The sequence below is a fragment of the Dipodomys merriami genome, unplaced genomic scaffold (assembly GCF_024711535.1).
Source record: "Dipodomys merriami isolate MVZ:Mamm:240054 unplaced genomic scaffold, mDipMer1.0.p SCAF_24, whole genome shotgun sequence".
NCBI lineage: Eukaryota > Metazoa > Chordata > Mammalia > Rodentia > Heteromyidae > Dipodomys > Dipodomys merriami.
Window position 1 is genome coordinate 1699390 of NW_027203826.1, and position 14663 is coordinate 1714052.

Consider the following 14663-nt stretch of genomic DNA (forward strand, 5'->3'; position numbering starts at 1 on the left):
ATAAAATCACTGATTTTTTTTTTTTTTTTTGGTCGATCATGGGGCCTGAACTCTGGGCCTGGGTGCTGTCCTCAGCTCTTCAGCTGAAGGCTAGCACTCTACCACTTGAGTGCCAGCTCCACTTCCAGCTTATTTCTGCTTATGTGGTGCTGAGGAATCAAACCCAGGGCCTCATACATGCAAGGCAAGTACTCTACCACTGAGCCACCTTCCCAGCCCCATAAAATCACTGATTTTACACTCATGTGCTCCTTTAAGAGAAAACAGGGCACAGATGTGTCTATCAAGTTGTTGTCCCTCACAGAATCCCTGTAATACTGGTGTTACCACCATTTTACACTCATGTGCTCCTCTAAGAGAAAACAGGGCACAGATGTGTCTATCAAGTTGTTGTCCCTCACAGAATCCCTGTAATACTGGTGTTACCACCATCTTACTGTTGATAGATATAACTATAGAGGTCAATGCTCGGTCACAAATACAGCAACACAAATATTTATTAATTCTAGTGTTATCACACATGTAACACATTTAAAAAATTCAATTTTTACAAAACTTAAAGCATGTTTAAAATTCAGATCTTGCCTTGTTTTCCAAATAGCTCCCTCTTCCAACTTTTCTACATCTATCTTTTTGTTGCACTGCTCTTCTCTGAATGAAATCATAATACTCCCTCTGGCTGGCTGCTGAAAACTGTAAAGTCCCAGACTGCCTTCCTCTACTCATCAACACACAGTCTAAGAAACAGCTAACCTAGAAGTCCTTCTATAGCCACCACACTTAGTGCTTATTAAAGCATATGACCTTGGAAAAAAAACATAGGTCTCATGGTTTCCCTTATTTGCAATAACTAGTATATATCTGAGACAAGCAGAAAATGTCAGATAAGATGATGTTAAGCAACATAAACCCCCAGATAAGGACACAAGTGGTTTTTTCTTTCTTGCTATTATTTCTAATGTATTTATAAGGTAACAAATGATTTTTTTTTTGGTTGCTTTGTATGTCCCTCCCCAACAGTATAACCCCTGTTGGTATAATTTGGGGAGTAGAAGGGAAAAAACAAATTGTTTAAATAGGGATACAGGTTGACCCATTGCAACAATGAGATGTACAAGACGCTATGTTGAAAAAGGAACATGTTGAAAAATGAATTTTACAATTGGGGGGGGTAGTTGTGGAGATGGGAGGGAAGGGTTGGATGGGAGGGGGGAAAAACAAAAACAATGCTTGATAAGAAATGTACTCATTATCTTGCTCATGTGATTGTAACCCCTCTGTACAGTATTTTCACAATAAAAAAAAAAAATTTTAAATCAGTTCATCTCTTGGCACTGCTGCAGGCTTCCTGCCATCATGGTTAATGTTCCTAAAACCCGCCGTACTGTTTGTAAGAAGTGTGGCAAGCACCAACCTCACAAAGTAACACAGTACAAGAAGGGCAAAGATTCTCTGTAAGCCCAGGGAAAGCGTCATTACGACAGGAAGCAGAGTGGCTATGGCGGTCAGACTAAGCCAATTTTCCGGAAAAAGGCTAAGACTACAAAGAAGATTGTGCTGAGACTTGAATGTGCTGAGCCCAACTGTAGACCTAAGAGAATGCTAGCTATTAAGAGATGCAAACATTTTTAATTGGGTAGAGATAAAAAGAGAAAGGGGCAAGTGATTCAGTTCTAAACTCCAACTTTTGTTATGAAAACAATAAAATTGTGAGGTCAAATTAAAAAAAAAAATCAGTTAATCTGACCTTTATTTTCCTCAACTATAAAATGGGTATAATAATACTTGCCTGTAAGGTCTTAAGTAATGAGAATGCTGCTAAAAATTTTAAGACACTATAAAAATATACATTATCATTATGTCATGATTATGGTAATTTTATTTATACCTGCTTTGCTCCATAAAGGAGGTAAAGGAGCCCACATAAAACACAAAACAACAAGACTTTCAAGATGGAAGCAATAAAAGAAATACAAAACAAATGTAAGGACATAAAATGGAATTGGAATGGGGATAAGAAAATTGCATACCCATAACTGCCTCTGTATTTGCTTCCTTTCAGGTTAGTAATTTATATAAACGTTGAATTTGATTTGGAAAGACAACAAAGTCAACTAGACAAGTCTGTGTCCACAAACTGAAAACAAATGCAGTGGTCAGAAACAGAAGTTTCTATTGTAAAGATCAAGCAAGAAATTCTCCTAATGGTCTTCTTTCTGTGTAATTAGACAAGACCCTCAAAAGCTGTATCATGGATTGATTACCTAGCTTATTACATTGTTATTAGACTAAAAGCCTCTTGTGATCAGGTAATTGTTTTATATGTGTTTATATCTCTGACCACAGAGCAATTATCTATAAGACCAAATACAAGTACCTCAATTTCTATATATTGACTTTTATTAATCCAATATCCCTTTTTCAACTATCCTGCACAGTGACCACATGAACCCTAAAGCATCATTTTTAATCATATCATTCCATAGTTTGAAAAACTTCCAATGGCTTCTTTGCAGACAGCAAATGGCAGAGAACAAATACCACTTCATTCCTCAACTATATAGCACAATACTGAACGACCACCTCCCCCACTGAAGTGACCTTCCCTGTCTTTCCATTCCTAATTTTTTTCTTAATAAGCGTAAAATCTCATCTACACAAATCCTACTCTGGCAGCAATGTGGTAGAGTGAGAAAGGAGAATGTAGGAGAAGACAAAAAGACTGAAGTCTGGGCATGGCATGAAGGCACATACAGCTGAGCCGTAGATCAAGTTTAGCATACATTAGGTTTAAGTTAGATCTCTGGCACCACAAAAAGACTTAAGACCAAAAAACAAAAATAAAAAGACAAAAGTCTTATGTTCCAACCTGTTACGTAACAGTTAGGTGGCTGGAAGCAAGTCATTAAACCCTGTGAAAATATTTTCTAGCCTTGAAGCAAAAGCTTTAGTTAGGAAAGATTGTAACTAAATTATCTTCTAGCTATAACATTATAAAATGCTTTGGAAAATTCAACTAGGACACACCCTGATTTCTTTTGATCCTTCATTATCTGTTACCTGTTTTAATATGTAATTATATGTGTCGTTTTTAAATTCTGCTTAGTTAAGCTGGCAGCATTCTTATAAGCCCTTGTTATCTCAAAGACAACTGGCTTAGGACCAGTTACTCAACAGTTATTTTGATAAGCTTAAGAAATGTGTAAGAATGCCAGGTACTGGTGGCTCTCGCCAGTAATCCTAGCTACTCTAGGGGCTGAGAGCTGAGGATCACTGGTTCAAAGCCAACCCAGGCAGGAAAGTCTGTGAGATTCTGATCTCCAATTAACCACCAGAAAACCTGAAGTGGCACTGTGGCTCAAGTGGCAGAGCACTGGCCTTGAGCTGAAGAGCTTAGGGACAGCACCCAGGCCCAATGTTCAAGCCCCACAACTGAGAGAGAGAGAGAGAAAAAAAGCAAACAAGAAAAGAAAAGAAAGAAAAAAAAAGAGTAAGAGCCAGGGCTGGTGGCTCACTTTTGTAATTTTAGCTACTCAAGAGGCTGAGAATTGAGATGCAAAACCAGCCACACTTTTATCTCCAATTAACCAGCAAAATATCTGAAGTGGAGGTGTGGCTCAGGTGGTAGAGTGTGAGCCTTGGCTGAGAAAACCTAAATGAGAATACAAAGTTCAGAGTTCAAGCCCCAGTACAGAAGGGGGTGGAAGGGGATTAAAATACTTATTTCAAAAGACTGAGAATTATCTTGCTTACTTCAGTACTAATCAGAAAACAAAAGGATTTTACTCAATAAGCAGCCCATGAAAGCAAATGTAGTTTTAAAAAAAAAAAATCACCAAAAGTAAAGAGAAAACAACATTTAGGTCACTTAAAAAGCATCTTCAGTGCAATTCCATTACTTATGGTAAATACAATGTTGGAATACAAATGAGTCTTATAGAGTCTTATAGGAATTACTATTTAGATTTCCTAATGCAGAGAAATTTTACTAGAAAAAAATCTGCCATAAAATTTGTTTTTATTATCTTACTGAACTAATTTCATATTTCGATGATTCCAACATAAAAACCAATAAAGTTACAAAGAATTATGAAATAATGTTGACAAATTAAATCATACTTCCAATGAATCTCAGTATTGTCAACTAAGTAAATTTACTCTCATTTTGTGCTTTTCACATTTAGAGAAAATACATTTCCTAAAGTTTTCTATTTCCAATTCAGAAAATCCAAAACAGAATCTGATAAACCTAGAAGTTTGCTGATTCTTCTTTTGCTCACTTACTAATCCTATCAGCAAAACTGAGGCAACATAAAAGCCTAAAATGAAGAATTTTTTTAAATTTTAAAGGTATTTTATCAAAAATATTCTAGCAATGTTAAGTAAGTTAGCATAGAGTGTTTTAATTGGTAAAAATTAGTAAAACAGAGCTCTCTATGCATTATTTGTAAAGAGCTTCAAGTGAGAAGCTCTGAAATGTAGGATAATTTATATTCTAAATTCTAAATACATTACAAATCATTCAATGGCTCATGCTATTTTTGCTGCTCTTGCTATTACTAATGAAAGAGTTTACACAAATTTCATCAATTTAAGCAGTAAGAAATACTTCAGTACAAAATAAAGCCATTTAATCTGGGCACCGGTGGTTCTCGCCTATAATCCTAGCTACTCAGGAGCCTGAGATCTGAGAATCCTGGTTCAAAGCCAGGTGGGGCAGAAAAGTCCAAGAGACTCTTATCTCCAGTAAATACTAGAAAGCCGGAAGTGGCACTTTGGCTCAGGCTGTAGAGCGCAGGGACAGGGCCCAAGCCCAGAGTTCAAGCCCCCATAACCAACAAAAAAATAAAAAATAAAAATAAAGCTATTTAAAAATCTAGTTAACAATTATCTTTATTTACAATAAAATTTATATCAACAATGGGCAGAAATGTTTGCTAAAATATACATAAGGAAAGTGCTATTCTGTAAATCTTAATCATTACCTCTTTTAATTAGTGATATTTAATTATTTGGACACTATAAAAAAGAAAAATTAAGCTATGTTCTAAAGAATTTCCTTTAAAGGAGTAGGGCAGTGGGAGACTGAGGCAGGAGAATAGTTTAAGGCCAGCAAGGGCTACATTCCTAGAGACTCTAGGTTAAAAGGGGGTGGGGAATAGCCAGGTTACCAATATTTGTAATCCTAGAATCCTAGCTATAAAGGATCACAGTGGGAAGGAAAATCCTGGGGACTCTTATCTCCAATTAACCCCAAAAAGCCAGAAGTGGAGCTGTGACACAAGTGGTAAAACACTAGCCTTGGGCAAAAAAAAGTCCAGGCCCTGAATTCAAGCCCCAGGTCTGGAACAAAAAAAAAAAAAAAAAAAGAGAGAGAGAGAGAGAGTGGGTGGGTGTTAAGAGAAGATTAATGCAGGAAGAATACAGAACCTCAAATAAAGTATATGTGTCACTAAGTCAAATCCACAACTTTCTACTCTAATGCCAATATTAGAATTCCTTGAAGAAATAATAAATAATAACTATGTTTGCTCAGGAATTTAGCACTTATGAAAACATTAGAAACAAGAAGATAGGTGACCACAAAGGGGCATGTTTTGTGGGTAACTTGTTCACTTTCTAAGCAATAATTACTTCAACAGTTCTAAATAAAATCTCCTTGCTAATCATCAAAAGTTTGTAACTAAATCAACAATGATGTATCAAAGCAAACTGATGGCAGCTGCATGACAATACAAAGATACCAGGACAGTGGGGGGGAGGGGGGTATTGTTGTTGTTTTGCCAGTCCTGGGGCTTGAAGTCAAGGTCTGGGCACTGTCTTTGGGCTTCTTTTGCTCAAGGCTAGAGTTCTTCCCCTTGGGCCACAGCACCATTTCCAGCTTTTTCTGATTAGTTTATTAGGATAAAAGAGTCTCATGGCCTTTCCTGCCAGAGCTGGCTTCAATGTCATCCACAGATCTCAGCCTCCAGAGTAGCTAAGATTATAGTCGTGGGTATACAGTGACTGGGGTTTTAACATTAAAAATAAAATACACACGGTGGCTCATGCCACACCCTCAATTCAAAATCAAGCAATACTCACTAGCCACTGCTAATCCTAGCTATTCAGAAAACTCCTGAGGATCCCAGTTTGAAGCCAGTCCAGGTATAAACTCCAAGACTACATCCCCTGATAATAAACACAAAGCCAGGACATAGGTATGGCGCAAATAAAGCTCAGCCTATGAGCAAGATAGCTAGGTCCAGAGTTCATACCCTGGTACAAAGATCAAGCACACTTCAAATATTTCATTTTTAATGGAAAACATTTATGAAAGTTAGCACTGAAACATTTAGTTCTTTTTTTTTCAGTTGGTCATGGGGCTTGAACTTTGGGCCTGGACACTGTTCCTGAGCTCTTCTTCAGCTCAAGGCAAGAGCCCTACCTCTTGAGCCACAGCACCACTTCATTTCTGGTGGCTAACTGGAGATAAGAGTCTCACAGACTTTCCTGCCCAAGCTGGCTTGGAACTGCAATCCTCAGATCTCAGCCTCCTGAGTAGCTAGGATTACAGGTGTGAGCCCCAGGCATCCAGCTCGTTCCCTCATTTTATAACCCACCTGCCTAAGATATTCAAAGCTGTTAAACATATTTGGTGGCATAAGAGCAATTTGATATTCTGAACCCTAAACTTATTCCAAAATCCACTGAGCAGATGAATGGCAGATTAACAGTTCAACCTGGGCAGCAATGAAGTATATTTTATTTTTACTCCTTTTCTCTATCTATTGGTACACTGAACAGTAAATTAAAAATACAGCAGAACACTATTAAAACCTAAATAATGGTCTACTGTTTGTTTTTGTCTTTACAACCAGCATTTTTACCATAACAAAATGAAAAGAATTACAAGTTAACTTGAGAGAAGAGGCTAAAATTACTTTTACAGTAATGGCTTGGAAGCAGAAAAGCACTTCCAAAACTAATAACATCTGGTCAGCTGTCATGAATGTTCAAGATCTTAATTTAAAAGCTCCATCATAGTTAACTGAGGGAAAGGGAGAAGCTAAAAAAGAAGTGATAATGGATTTTCTAGAAACTTATGTAAAGTCACCTGACAGATACAAAAGAAGATAGGCAGATTTTAAACTTGAGACTGCAAAAGCAACCTAAAATTCTCTACCAAACTTTGCTCACAAATAAAGCACAGCAATTCTCTCACATTAGCAGAGCAATTTAACCATTACCTTAAGACAAACTAGTTAAAAATTTGATGAGAAGGGCTAGGGAGTTGGCTCAGTGATAGAGTGCTTGCTTGGCATACATGAGGCCCTGGGTTTGATTCCTCAGCACCACATAAGCAGAAACTGTGGCTCAAGTGGTAGGGCACTAGCTTTGAGCTGAAGAGTTGGGGGACAGTGCCCAGGCCCAGAGTTCAGCCCCCATTTAAAAGATGAGAAACGCCTAAGAAAAAAAGTATATATCAAAAAGCATAAGTTGGGGCTGGAAAGGTGGCTCAGTGGTAGAGCACTTGCCTTGCATGCATAAGGCCCTGGGTTCGATTCCTCAGCACCACATAAGCAAAAAAGAAAAAAGCCAGAAGTGGCACTGTGGCTCAAGAGTGGTAGAGTACTAGCCTTGAGCTGAAGAGCTGAGGGACAGCGCCCAGGCCCAGAGTTCAGGCCCCATGACTGGACCAAAAAAAAAAAAAAAAAGTATAAGTGGAATCTGTATTTTGCCAATAGGAAAAATTTTTAAGTTACTAATCAAAACAAAATGCATAAAATCCAAAAGAATTGTGAACTTTTAAAAAATGATTTTCAGAGCACCTAATTTCCTATAATTATTCTACCTTATTTTAAACACTGTAATTTCAAACTAAAAGAATATACTGTCCTATTTTCTTCATTTCAGTTTTAGTCATTAAAATAGACTCAAAAGCATGACTGTAATCCTAGTAATAAAGAGGTCAGGAGAGGCAGATTATGAGTTCAAGGCTAACCTGGACTGCATAGTAAGACCTGTCTCAAAAATATAAAGGTTCTAAAGCAAATGGTCTCACCACAATCCTGGGCTGATTAAGTTAAGTAGCTTCCTGTAAGTGTTTGGGAAATTATAACAAATCTACGTAAAATAAGCATGTGTATGTTTATTATAGACATGGATCATGTCTGATTATTCTTATTTGAAATCCAAATTTCATTTGAAATTGGAGAAAATCAAATTTTTACTACAGCATGGAAAAGCAACCAAAACATTAAAGGCAGGTAACAATGCTTATCCTTTCTCTTTATTACAAAAATCATAATAGCGAAATTTGGTTAAAATGTATTTTATCACGCTGAATAAAATATCTGCAGCCTCAGTAGTGGTTAAATTGCAGCTATAAAGGAAATTGTCCTGAGATAAATGGTTTCCCTATGAGAAGGCTTCATTGCTACACTTCACCTCAGGATAATAAATCAAATTAACTGCACCTTGTCCTCTATCCAATGACATCATCAGTTTGACCACATCTTGGGAATTGGGTGCAAAAACATATGCTATTTAAGGCATGAAATCATATTACTGCCTTTTGTCCATCCGACCTCATGCTGCAGTCTCTGAAACAGTCTGAATCAGCTGGTCACCTGAACATTCTCTTGAAACAGATTTTTTTTCTGGCTGCATTCAGGGCCTATCTACTGGATGAAAAGGTAGGGAAAAATACATCGAGAACTAGTTATTTTAAATTACCTTGCTTTTAGAACATTAAATCTTGAATTGTTACAAATTAAAAAATTAATATTTCTTTTCCATGTAGCTAGCCACAAAATATGTAGCCAGTTGTTCACCATAAAGTGGCTCAATGTAATTTCAACGGTTCAAAATTAAAATGGTTTTAAGCATGACTCCTCAAATATATCCCTCAAGAAAAAAAATGGGGGGTGGGGGAAGCAAACTACAACTACACAAAGATATCTTAAAAGAAAACTTTGTCCACAGAGATCAAATATCGACATTGTTTCTCTAAACAGTAAAAGTTAATCTGCCTTTCACAGGCCAACTGTCCTAAGTCTAGATAAAACATAAAATCAATTCTGACAACTTAAGCAGAGGGGCGGGTGTGCTAGGAGAATAAGTTCTAAGATGAGTATAGACACAATGCCTGTGTTTATTCTTCTATTTTCACTCATTTAACCATGACACAAATGCTCAAGAAAACATAACCTCTTTTCTGTTTTCTGTAGTGTTACCATTAAAACAAGTCTAGGACAGAGATTGAACAAAATTAATGTCACCTCACTTAGAATGCAGGTTAGAAAGGGTGCACAACTGGGAAATTAAAGTATCATTAATTGGAATTTCTAAAATACTTAACTACTTTACAACTCCTAGAAAGAAAAAAATTACTGGGCTTTTTGTTTCACAAATACTACAGACCTTTATAAAGCTCAAAAGTATTTAACTTGGGTGGAGGGACAAGGAGAACTATCTATCCCCACAACAAAGTCATCTATGTGTATTAAACAAAAATAGATTTCATAGCTTAGCTTCTGAAAATGAGAAAACAATTTTTCCCTAGGCCCCACATTACTGCAAACTAACTATAACAAAGTCTTTTAAGAGAAAAAACCAACCACCACAGAGCCGATGCTTAGATGGAGCTGTCTTAATGTTGTTAAGGCCCTGAGGAGGATGTGTTTTGCCCACGAAAGAGGGAGGCACAGGGCAACTGGTATGGTAGTCATTTTGGTTATTAGTAAATAAATCAAGTAGCAGAGAATCTGAGGCCTAGACAACTACTACAGAAGTCACGGCCTAGCTCCCTCCTTCTCTTCCCAGCACAGGCTGGGTTTGATCTCAGAGCCCAGCAGATTGCCAAGGGAAAAAGAGAAAGGAAAACACACACACACACACACACACACACACACACACACACACACACACACACACACACACACACACACACACACACACACACACACACACACACACACACGAAGAATCATATCGAACCACAAAAGCACATGGGGCGAATGTAAAATATAAACACGGCGTTGGGCTGTGAGTGGCTGTTATTAAAGGTCTGAATTACTAAACATGAGAGGCGGGGAAAGCCAGGCGGCCATTTCAATAATATAAACCTCCCCGAATTAGACATTATTCAAATGAGAGAGGCTGCGCTGAGCGAGTAGAGTGGACCGAGCACCCAGCGAAAAAACACCACCACGGCGCAGGGAGGGGATCCCCGTTCCTAGTCACCCACTCCCAGCAGGAGAGAGGAAATCAAGAGTATGATCAACTTGTCAGGCCGGCCGGCCTGTTTCGGGTAGAAGGGCAGCCTTTTAAGGCCGAGTTCTCCGGAGGCCTCAGGACGCTCAGAGCCAAAACCCACACCCCACACGGGCCACCGGGTCCCAGCGTGGAGGGGAAGGGGTCTCCGACCACGCCGACATCTTAATCCCCACCTCCCGGAACGGTACAACCCACGGGACGGCTGACCGATGGCACCGGGCACATCGACAGCCCAAGCTGTCCCTTCGGAGGGGAACTTTCCCCTAGGGCGCCTCCCACCCAATCACTCCCAAGGAGGCGCAGAGGTCCCCGCAGCCCCCGGGCCACCTCGTAGCGCCCACGGCTGCTGTCCCTACCCACTTAGGGAAACAGGCCTGGCTCGGGTCAGGCCGCCAGCCCTGGGCACCGATAGGGCGCGGCCGAGGTGCAGGGGCCATGACCCCCGGACTCGGCCCCGCGCGGACCCCCGCACGGCGGCAGGCGCGGGCAGGACGCGCTCCCCGGGCGCACCCTGCGGCGGGCTGCCCCCCCACCCCCTCCGCCCAGGCCCGCGTCCGGTCCCGCGGGGGAGACGCGCGTGTGTCCGGCCGCCGGGGTCCGCTCCGGCCCCGTCGCCCGCCCGGCATTGTGCTCGCCGCCACCTCCGGCCCCTCCACGCCCCCCCCACTCGCGCCCGCCGGTCCCGGCCGCCCGCCCGCGCCCCGCCGGCCCAGCAGCTATGAATATGTAAAATGTCTTTATTGTCCTCTCCCCGTGTCCCGGCCCCGCCGCCAGCCGCGGACCCGCTCGGATTCGGGCTCGGCGCGAGGAGGCGGCAGCGATCGGCGGCGGAGGAGGAGGAGGGCCGGTGACTACCGGCGGGCGGGCGGGCGAGCCGGCGGCGGGGTGGGCCGGGGGCAGGAGGAGGGCGGCGGATCGCAGCCCCCTTGGCCCTGGGTCTTTCCCCTCCACTGGGTCGCTCCGAGCCTCTTTCCCCCTCCGTACGGTGCCCGGCGGGGGCTCCGTGCTTCCCGGCCCCCCATCTGCCCGCCGTTAATTATAATAATCCTGAGTACTAATAAATTATGCTAAGTCGCGGGGGGGGGCAGCGGGAGCCGGGGTTGAGTATGAATATGAATATGTAAAATGCTGTAATGATTACCTGCTGCTGCTGCCGCCGCGGCTGAACTCTCATCTTGACTCGCTGCTCCTCCGTCCGCCATTTTGAATATTTTAACCAAAATCGCCCGGTCGATAAACCCTCCCTCGCTCCTGCTCCCCTCCCCCCTCCCGCCTCCTCCCGCCCCCTCCCGTTCCTTCCTCTCCCCGGGCGCGCGCCAGGGGGCGCGCGAGGCCGGCGCTCCTAGCCGCCAGCCCCCCTTCCCCCCCCCCCCCCGCGTGGAAGAGCTCCGCCCCCCTCGCGCGCTCTACGCACGCGCGTCCGGGCCGTGGTGACCTCTCAGCCACTTAAGCGCCCTAAGCCTGCCAATCATGCTTTCGCTCTGGATTTGTGTTTGTTGTTAGTACCCCCCCCACCGCACCCCCCCCCCCCCGCCACCGCATCTGCTAGGCGCATGCGCAATTCTCTCCACGCGAGGAACTGCGATAGGCGCATGCGTTTCCTCCGCTCCAGAAGCATCGTCTGACTAAGAAGTAGTGTATCGAGTGCTTAGGTGTTCCTTTTACAGTCCTCCCTTATCCCGTTTTACTTCGGCTTCAGGGGCCCTAGGGGCCAAAAGCGTGGAGGCTCACAGGTCACCCGTGGGCGCTCCACACTCGCGCCCCCGGCCCTCTTGCACTTACTTCGGACTTTCTTGCCGTTGACTCAGTGACCACAATGGAGGGGCCGCTCCCCTGCTAGGTAATTTCCGGCCCTGTGGGCAGGTAGGGGCGGGCCAGGCCCCGGCGGTGGAGGGGGCGCAGGGAGGAGTAAAAGGCGGGGAGCGGGACTAGAGGCACCTGCCTGCCCCGGCGAGCGGCGCGGTCCCGCTTTAAATTTGAATCGGAGCTAATCCCCGCCCCCGACGCCGCCAGGGCTGGAGGCCCGCGGGGGCGCGCGGGGGGCGTGGCCTGAGGTGGGTTTAACTCGCCCAGAAGCGCTCCTGTTCGGCCGGCTCCCAACGCCCGCACCGCTCGCCTCGCGGTGCTGGGCGCCGCGCTTTATAGTCGCCCACTTCCGCCCTGCGGGTTTTCGGCTTGCACGCCCCGCCCACTTGGGCGAACCCCACTGTGTCCCCTAGACCCTCCTTTTTTATCCACTTGTGGGATTAATTTGGAAACCTAGGGTAGCCGAGTCAATAAAACGCCCAAATAAGCTAGTAGCTCCTTCATGAATTTCACTTTGCAAATTAACTGTTTGTAAATAAGCTTTCTTTGTAACTAGTCAGAATGTCGCCACGTGTTCTCATACATGGTGGAATTCAACGTCTTAATTTCTAATTAACTCTTATTAAAGCCCCAAGATTGTTCAAGAATCTTTTCAGAATGAAAAGGAAGAAAGTGCATTTCATAGTAAGTAAAGTGAAATAAAAATAATAATAAAATAAACCCAGTGCTAGTTTGTTTTCAAGAGATTTGACTAAAGTTGAAATTGGGTAAAACTGCAGTTTCTACATTGAAGAAAAAATGATCACACAGAGCCGTCACTGAGCAGCTAAAGTTTAATCCTGAGTCCTAACCTGCATGTTGAATTCTGTACACTGCATACGTTAAATCAGCAAGAGACAATAATTTGGGATGAGATTGATTTATTCATGGTAATTAAGCCTTAGACCATGCTCAGCACTGTTTAAACCATATGATGAGACTACCTTAAAATCTAATTATTTCAAAACCACTCAGTTCGAACATAAGTAAAGGAAGTGCAAAAATCAACCATGTTAATAATTAATATCAGAGTGTATGGCATAAGTCTATTTACCAACACTTAATATTAAAGAAGTCCAGACTCGGCAACCTTATTTGAAATAGAGGCAAATACATGTCCCTTCTCCTGGGGGTATGGATTTGAAATCATCTCCACTATGAAAAAATAACTCAAATTCCTCAAATTCTTATTTTCTATTTAATCTTAGTTCTGCTCATTGGTTCAAAAAGTAAATAACATGGCCTTCAGAAAGTCATGGAAGCAAGGGTATGTGCTATTCCTACTTTTCTATTTGATTTCCATAACAGGAACTTTTCATAGAAGGAATTTTATCTAAGAAAGGATAGTTCCATGAGAGGAAGAAAAAGTCTATCAATGTTTCATTTTCCTCTTAATGGAAATATATTTCTGTGTCCTCAGTGTTTAGCACAACTCCTGGGTTTAGTGGATGCTCACAAATACGTATTGCAGTAAATACTTAAAGGGTTTTTTAGAATAATGAAGTAACTTACTAAACAAAAATTTATGAATACATTTTGTCAACTTCACTAGGTGCTACAGGAAAATGTATAAGATACTACTATGAACTCAGACTCACAGGTATCAACTCCTTTTTAATCCTTTCCTTGGAAAGTAGTAACTCTTGTTTATCTCAATTTTCCAGGATGAGGAGATTGAGCCCAGTGTCACCAAATATTAAAGGGCTGGAATTCAAACATAGGCAAATCTTAACTGGTACACAATGCTGTTTGCTGTGGATTAGGCAGTCTCTGAAGTGAATATATTTTAGGAAGAAAACATACTAAATAATGTCCTTGGAGCTGAGTGCTGGTGGCTCACACCTGTAATGCTAACTACTCAAGAGGTTGAAATCTGAAGACTGGTTCAAAGCCAACTGGGGCAGGAAAGTCACTGAGGTTCTTATCTCCAATCTGTTTTATCTCCAGACAGAAAACGTGAAGTGGGGGGCTGGGAAGGTGGCTCAGTGATAGAGCGCTTGCCTTGCATGTATGAGGCCCTGGGTTCGATTCCTCAGACCACATAAGCAGAAAAAAAAAAGCCAGAAGTGGCACTGCGGCTCAAGTGGTAGAGCGCTAGCCTTGAGCTGAAGAGCTGAGGGACAGCACCCAGGCCCAGAGTTCAGGCCCACGACCAGACAAAAAAAAAAAAAAAAAAAAAAGAAAACCTGAAGTGGCTCTGTGGCTCAAAGTGGTAGAGTACTTGACCAAAAAACAAGAGTTCAAGTCTTTCCATTGCCCTAACAAATGGGGCAATGTCATTCTTTCTGATGGAGGCATAGAATTCCATTGTGTGTGTGTGTGTGTGTGTGTGTGTGTGTGTGTGTGTGTGTGTGTGTGTGTGTGTGTGTGTGTATACACACATACATACATACCACATTTTCTTGATCCATTCATCTACTGAGGGCCATCTGGGTTGGAAAAAATTTTATTAAGTGAAGTAAGCCAGGCCCAAAGAAACATAAGTCCCATGGTTTCCCTTATTTGCAATAACTAGTATATGTCTGAGACAAGCAGAAAAGATCAGATAAATTGATGTT

The 14663-nt window shown here is 42.3% G+C and overlaps 1 protein-coding gene and 1 pseudogene across 7 annotated transcripts in view; one reads left to right on the forward strand and one right to left on the reverse strand.

Moving 5' to 3' along the window:
* Positions 1 to 12135, reverse strand: part of Pou2f1 (POU class 2 homeobox 1) — a 161584-nt gene extending 149449 nt beyond the window's left edge. For 2 of the 6 annotated variants that reach the window (XM_070034166.1, XM_070034165.1), the window contains exon 1: positions 11402 to 11462. In XM_070034166.1, the coding sequence (XP_069890267.1) occupies positions 11402 to 11462 (61 nt within the window). Of the gene's footprint in view, positions 1 to 11401; positions 11463 to 12042 lie in introns of those variants that run through there. The other 4 variants (XM_070034164.1, XM_070034163.1, XM_070034170.1 and 1 more) reach the window with 3 other exon arrangements.
* Positions 1305 to 1677, forward strand: LOC138835570 (large ribosomal subunit protein eL42-like; annotated as a pseudogene). The gene has a single exon (XR_011374650.1). The product of XR_011374650.1 is annotated as a large ribosomal subunit protein eL42-like (transcript).
* Positions 12136 to 14663: the final 2528 nt, after the last annotated feature.